At 38.4% G+C, this 7,671-nt stretch overlaps 1 protein-coding gene across 3 annotated transcripts in view; it reads right to left on the bottom strand.

Moving 5' to 3' along the window:
* Positions 1 to 4,348: 4,348 nt before the first annotated feature.
* Positions 4,349 to 7,671, bottom strand: part of LOC103040366 (peripheral-type benzodiazepine receptor-associated protein 1) — a 186,633-nt gene continuing 183,310 nt past the window's right edge. For all 3 annotated transcript variants that reach the window (XM_022665817.2, XM_022665818.2, XM_049466266.1), the window contains one exon: positions 4,349 to 6,710. In XM_022665817.2, the coding sequence (XP_022521538.2) occupies positions 6,402 to 6,710 (309 nt within the window). In that variant the 3' untranslated portion in view covers positions 4,349 to 6,401. The remainder of the gene's footprint in view (positions 6,711 to 7,671) is intronic.

Raw genomic sequence — 7,671 nt, 5'->3', positions numbered from 1 at the left:
TTTTATTTTTTATAGAGAAGTTTCTCCAGCACTAAGGCTGGGTGCAGCAGCATTAGCATTAGCCGCTAACCACGCTAAGCGCTAACTCTTTCACTGTTTAGAAGTGAGTATATTGGACTGTAGTCTGCATCTTTCCCGTGTTAAAATAAGATACGTGGAACGAACTGTTAGCTGATATCATTCTGGCTTACCAGAACACTCAGGGTTCTTCAGTGTTGCACTGCAGGGCAGCATTTACGTCCTGCTAGCACTGCAATTAGCGGCTAATGCTAATGCATCCAGCCTTAGTGCTGGAGAAACTTCACTGAAAACTCACTCTTTGACAAAATATAGACAATATAAGCTTACTGTATATAAATGAAAGAGCTTTACTCACCCAAATAAATGGTTTTCAGGAGAAAAATCTGTGTAGATTTACTTCCAGCACTTGTTTGACATGAATTATAGTTTTGTTTACTTAGGCGCTTCCCTATTCGAAAAAAACAAAAAAAACATGGCGACACTCTTGCTCACTTCAATGTAGGCATCCTTACTAGTGTCCCTTAAAGCACCTTGTTATCTGGTGCAACTTTATATGAAAAAAGATCAGAAAATACACGTTCATTGATCAAGCACCTTATAGTGCGGTGCGCCTTATAGTCCGTAAAATACAGTTGTTAAACACTTTAAACATATAACCTAAAGATCTAAACCTTATTTTCATTTCACTCATACATGTAATGTACACACAAAACCACCACAAAGCATTCATAATTTTATGGAAAAAATATATTTTATTTCTGTAAAAAGGTCCATAATAAATAACAATGGCTCCTTAATGAGCAATAGTGATATTAGTTTATTAGAATTATGATATAATAAACATTGTGGCGTGGGACAAGCTGCTAGCTGATATCACTCTGGGTTACTGAAACACTCAGTGTTCCTCAGTCTAGCACTAGCCGCCTGCATTTACGTCCCGCTAGCACTGCAATTAGCGGCTAATGCTAATGGATCCAGCCTTAGTACTGGAGAAACTTCACTGAAAACTCACCCTTAGACAAAATATTGGAAATCGAAGCTTACTGTAAATAAATGGAAGCGCTTTACTTACGCAAATAAACGGTTTTCAGGAGAAAAATCTATGTCGATTAACATCGAGCTCACGATTGACTTTGAAAATAATGTTTTTTTTTTCAAGAATTACAGTTTTTTTTTTTTACTTAGGCGCTTCCCCCAGGTCCCTCATTAGAAGAGAAACATGGCGACACCCTTGCTCACTTCGATGTAGGCATCCTTAATAGTGTCGCTTAACCCTTGTGTGGTGTTCATATTTTTGTAAAGTTTGTATTTATCGAAAATGCGTTTTGATATATGTTTTTCACAAAAAATGAGCCAATGCCAATGAGTTTGAGTTACAAAAAATATTTGATGAAAAATGAAAACGGGTCCCACAGACCCGAACACCACACAAGGGTTAATACACCTTATAATCCAGTGGAACTTTACATGAAAAAAGATCAGAAAATAGAAGTTCATTTATAGTGCGCCTTACAGTCCGTAAAATACAGTTGTTAAACACCTTAAATATTTTAAACATATAACGTAAAGATCTAAACCTTATTTTCATTGCACTCATACATGTACACACAAAACCACCACAAAGCATTTTCATAATTTTATGGGAAAATATATTTTATTTCTGTAAAAAGGTCCATAGTAAATAACAATGGCCCCTTAATGAGCAATAGTGATATTACTAGTCATTGATCAAAAACATTGCTTCAACATGCAAAAAAAACAAAACAAAACAAAAAAAAAAAGAAATTACATTTGAAAAATGTTAACAAAAACGACCATTATTTACAGTTGAGTTTCAAAAATCGGTTAAAAAAAAAACTTGATTTTTTTACATTTATTTTTTTACAAAAATTTCACATTTCAGTCGTCCGCAGGATTCTTCTCCTTCTTCTTCTTCTTTTTCATTTTCAGAAGTCAGAATAAAGACTCTCTCTTACTGTATGAAAATACCATACATCAAAATCACCACCTGAACACTGTACACTGTACACACACACACACACCTAACCGTCGCATACTGCAGACCCGGCCTCCACTGTGAGCAGTGTGCCAGAAAATGAACAAAACAAAAAAAGCTACAAATACATTGTACAAAGGAACAAATGCAAGTGTAGCTATAAATACATAAATATATTCATAAATAAGGCCGAGTATAGGTGTAACACCGTCATGCATGCAGTCGATAGAAGTACAGCATTAGTAAACATTGAAGTAAGACTAGACAAGGTCTTTGTAAGGCTAATTTGTTACTGTGGCCTAAAGAACTGCTACTAGCAGAGTCAGGCTGGCATACAGCACAGTGACCGGGCTGTGCGTTACTAGTGTTTACAGTAGCGGAGGAACAGCAGGCTTTAGATTATATAGTGCAGCTTGGGGAGCGTGGCTAGCCTAAAAAATCTGAGCGAGTTACATACGGGACAGAGAGATAAAGAGAGAGAGAGAGATTCTGACTATACACTGCAGTGCCCTCAAGGCAGCTATCATTAAACCATACAGGTTAAAGGAGAACTCTGGTGTAAAATGGACTAATTTAACTGTTGCGACTGTAAATAGAGTCAACAGTGGGTTCGGTGTGAAAGGGCGAACTTTAGCAAAACGCTAAATAAACTGAGAGCAATTAAACCTTTTTTTTCCACCATCTGAAATGATTTACCACCTTTAAACAGGGCTTAACACAACAGAAGCGTTAAGATTGGAGCTAAAAGTACATTTTATAGCTGTAAAATGTTTAATACTAAACTCCTTTCACAGTATAAGTATTTAAATGGTTTCAAACAAGTAACCTCAAATGTCCTAATCATTTTCTCTCTATTATTTTTTCACATAAAACAGCAGTGCTAAGGTTTTATGTTGGGCTCAGTTGGGCTTTTCAAATGGGTTCCATCATTACAATCCATCTTAGTCTGATGTGGGTCCATTAGGCCAGTGTTTAACCTGGATGAGGCCTGTGTTTTACCTTTTCTAGGCCCATCATTGACAGACATTTATATATTAAGCCAACACAAAACCCATGGACAAATCTCTCTGGGAAACAGGTGGGTTCCCAATACAGGTCCCACATGGGAAAACACCACTGTGAACAATTCTGCCTCTTAGCATTAGCATTGCACACCAAATCCACCCTTAAAAAATAGAAAATGCGGTGTAAATGCGGTGCATTTGAATACACTATGCTGATATCTACACTGTCACAGATCTGATGTCTTAAAAGCTTACAAACTATTTATACATATTTTAGGGTTTTAAGAGTTTCTCAATTCATTTCTTAAAAATTTTATTTCAAATTTTTTCCCATTTTCTCCCCAATTTACATGGCCAATTACCCAACTCACTTATCGGGACTCCCCTTATCACTAGTGATGCCCCAAGGCCAGGAGGGTAAAGACTAGCACATGCTTCCTCCGATACATGTGAATCAGACTCCGCCTCTTTTCGAGCTGCTGCTGATGCAGCATTGCTGAGCAGCATCACAGCGCACTCGGAGAAAAGAGTAGCGACTCGGTTCTGATACATCAGCTCACAGACGCCTTGTGCTGATCGACATCACCAGGGTTCTGGTAGTCGATGGCAAGCTACATGAACAGGATTCGATCTGTCGATTCCCTAATCATCGTGGATTCTCACCTTATTTCTTAATTTAAAACATCTAATCTGGATTATTTTTGGATTATTGTGTTTTATACAGTGTAGCAGTTAAACCTGAGAAATGACTTTACACTACCCATCCCTGTAAAGACACTGAGAGAACTTATATGAGGGGTGAGAAATGAGGGGGAGCAAGAGTCCTGTAATGAACTGTAATTAACATTTAAGCTAAATAAGCTGTGCAGAGATTCAGACCCCCGCTAGTATTGGAATTACCCACTCCTGCATACATGCATGATAAACAACAAGCATACTTCAGGTGGTCAGTCATGAATGAATGAAGAAGAAAACAAGAAAACCAAAAAGAAAAAGTACTGCATATGAAACAATGAAGAAACGAGGGTGAGTTTTTCTTTCTTTGTTTTTTCTTTTTACCCGTTAGTGGTGCAGACATGAGTCTTCACAGAGGGAGAAAAAGAACAGTAAAGAAATGCAGAGCTATTGCAAAAGAATGGAACTCCTCTGCTCTGCAAACACACACATACACATACACACACACACACACACACACACAAACCTTCACATCCTTTTCTCAGTTTGGCTACGTAACATTTTACTCTGTGTCAGAGAGAGTTTGAGAAAGGCTAACACTAAAGCCTTTTTAGGGGGTCCTGGGGTATTTTTCTTCTTTATGGGGGGGTCCTTTGAGATTTTATTCTTGTCCAGAACGACCATGTATGTGTTTTTCTCAGACGTCCTCTGGAAAAAAATTACAGGCTGAATTACCTACTGTTTTTTACTGAACTACGTGGTCCTCAGGTGTGTGCCACGCACAGTAATTACACTTTGGGTGCACGTTTCCATGGAGATCCATGTAAACACAACAGTGAGTGGAACTGGAGGAGCTACTGAACCTGACATCATGTGACCAAAAAGCTAAAAAACTCACTGCTCCTCCTGTTTTTCAATTGCTGTCTGGATGCAAGAGTAGAAGTCTGAAATATTTTTCACATTATCCCATCCAGATAGGGCTTAACATTCACATTCCCAGGCCCAAATACAGCCTGTTCTACTGTTGTAAATTTCACCCATCATCTACACAGCAGTGACTTATACATACAGTGCTGTAACAACTGACTAACCATGTTATGGATGTGTTCAGATGACATAATACACATGCCATGGAGCTCCAGACACCCAGATTAGCATTAGCACTAGCATCATAGGCTAAATTAGTAACATAACATTATTGTAGAATAACATTATGTAGCGACATTCAGTTCATATACAAATATAGCTTCTAAATAGCTCTTCCAGCTACATCTTCAGCACCTTTAATGGACTATGCTTGCTGGTTAGTGTTAATGAGGGTTTTGTAGAGATAGGTTGGTGGTTTTCAATCTGATGAATGTAGATCTTTTTTTCTGTAGACTACAGTACAGTAGACTAGGAAAATAAAAGAAAGGCTAATTTAAAAGCTAATTTCAGCTCCCCATTGCAGAGAAATTAAGGAATGGATAATAATAATTAAATGCTGCACCATTTGCTCATTTTCTGAAGACATACGATAAAATATGCCCTAAAGTTAACTAGTTTAACTATATGCCCTAAAGTTAACTGTACTCTACTTCTATACAGCTCTGGAAAAAAAAAATACACCATTTAAAAATGATGAGTTTCTTTGATTTTATCAAATTGAAAACCTCTGGAATATAATCAAGAGGAAGATGGATGATCACAAGCCATCAAACCAAACTGAACTGCTTGCATTTTTGCACCAGCAGTATAAGTAAGACCAGGAAAACATGCCAAGAAGCATAAAAAAACTGTGATTAAAACCAGGGTTATTCCACCAAATATTGATTTCTGAATGCTTAAGATTTTATGAATATGAACTTGTTTTCTTTGCATTATTTGAGGTCTAAAAGCTCTGTATCTTTTTGTTATTTCAGCCATTTCTCATTTTCTGCAAATAAATGCTCTAAATGACAATATTTTCATTTGAAATTTGGAAGAAATGTTGTTTGTAGTTTATAGAATAAAATAACAATGTTCATTTTACTCAAATATATACCTATAAAAAGCTAAATCAGAGAAACCGATCTCTTTATTTTTTCCAGAGCTGTATATCTATATCGGCTGCTTTAAGGGCTTCCATTTGTAGTTATGTAACTCTGTTCCATGGGTAGGAGTTAAACTCAAAAGATAAAAGGGACTGGGCCTTAGTGTAGAAACAAGTGGGTTAGTGTGTGTTAATGTTATGAATCAATGGGTTTTCTGTGGTAACTGGTGCTGTAACTGTCTGTATGTTATGTTGTACAGCTCTGACCGAAGGGATGTGTTGGCTAAAAGCTGAGAATGACCACTTCCACCTGAAGACAAGTTGACTGAGTGTGATTCAACAAGGAAATTGAGAAATCAAAGAGGACGCAACTCAAGTCACAATGACAGGAGTCTTATTACTGTGCTGGACTCCTGCTCAAGCACATCGCTTGTAATCATTTGGTCTCCAAGCAAAGCGAGAAGAAGCTCACCCTTATCACGTGGCAGCGTGAAGAGACCAACAACGAACATACGAACCCAAGCACTCCTCCTCTCTCTCTATAATACAATATAAAACATTGTTCCAGTGCAACTTCCCCAATCACCCACACAAACCAGCCAATCATTTACCACACACAGACACACCAGCATCAACAGGAAAAAGTGCAATTAGCGAATTATTAGTGGAGATAACAGTCCAGTTTCACGCTCCTTCATTCCTTCTTACTGGAGCCCAACTTCTTGAAGAGTTTCTTGCCTTTAGAGAAGAAGCCTTTCTTCTTTTTCTCCGGCGGGGAGCAATCGGAGACAGTGGGACTGAAGGAGTCTGTAGGCTGAAGAAAGCAGGGCGCTGAGGGGCCTAAGCCGTGGACGGAGTCTGGTTTTGGGTTAAGGTGTTGTTCAGGGTGCTGGTTAGGGTGCAGGTCAGGGTGCTGGTTGGGTTCTGACTGGGCTGCAGGACTCTCCTCTGAAGGAGCGGGCGGTACAGCATCTGTCTGCTCCAACATTACAGAGCAGCTCACCTTCAGAACAGAAAGAATATAAATAATTAGAATGTAAAATGATAGTGGCAGAATATCTTAGAATATCTTAGAATACACTGATGTGTTCTAAAAAGATCCAATTAATCACCACAATAATCTGTGATTAACTACGATTAATCCCACTTGTATATAGTGGATATTTGTTACACTCCTGAAACTAGGAGGACCAAAAACAAGCATGTCCCTTCTTCAATACATGCAAAGAACAGCATGGCTCAAGATTCAAACTCACCATCCTCAGGACCCTGACTGATTTATCAGTTGATGGCTGTACTGATTGATACTGACAACCTGCAGAATAATTAGTACATGAAGAAAATACTAACTTTTTCTCACCAGACAACCAGATTTTCTAACCAATTTGGCTGATCCAATTAACCCACCCATTTATTAAGAATTCCTATATCGGATGAAAGTCAGATATGTCAGTCCTGACGCTGTCAGTCTGCCTGCTCCAGACTTGCTAAACAAAACTCCAATTCCCAGCATGCACTCACACCAGACTTCCCTGAGTCCACTGATCACGTGATGCTATGGTGTTTCCGCTCTCCGAGCTTCTGATTGTTCCCACCTGGCTACCTGTGTATATATACCTCTCTGTTTGCTCTCCTCGTTGCCGAGTATTGAATGTAGTTTACTAGCTCTTCTACCTTTTTGTTACTGACCCTTTTTTGCATTACCAACTAATTTGTTGCCTTGCCTAGTTTATTGTTTGTTCAGTTGGCAAACTATTTCTGTATTTTTTGTATTTCTTGTTTTTTTTTCCTCACTACTCTCTCTGGTATGTTTTTTTTATTCTTGCTGCCCTATTGTTAGTGCCCTTGCCGGTCCCTTACTACTCTTGTTAGCTTAATCCCTTTGTTAATAAACTTTATGTAGAGTAACTGCGCGTGTCTGCCTTGTGTCTGGCCAGTGTGACATCACCAGTTCTAATATATCA

Source organism: Astyanax mexicanus, chromosome 1 (assembly GCF_023375975.1).
Source record: "Astyanax mexicanus isolate ESR-SI-001 chromosome 1, AstMex3_surface, whole genome shotgun sequence".
Taxonomy (NCBI): domain Eukaryota; kingdom Metazoa; phylum Chordata; class Actinopteri; order Characiformes; family Acestrorhamphidae; genus Astyanax; species Astyanax mexicanus.
The sequence above is the reverse complement of the archived record's forward strand: the minus strand, read 5'-3'. Positions and strand labels throughout refer to the sequence as shown.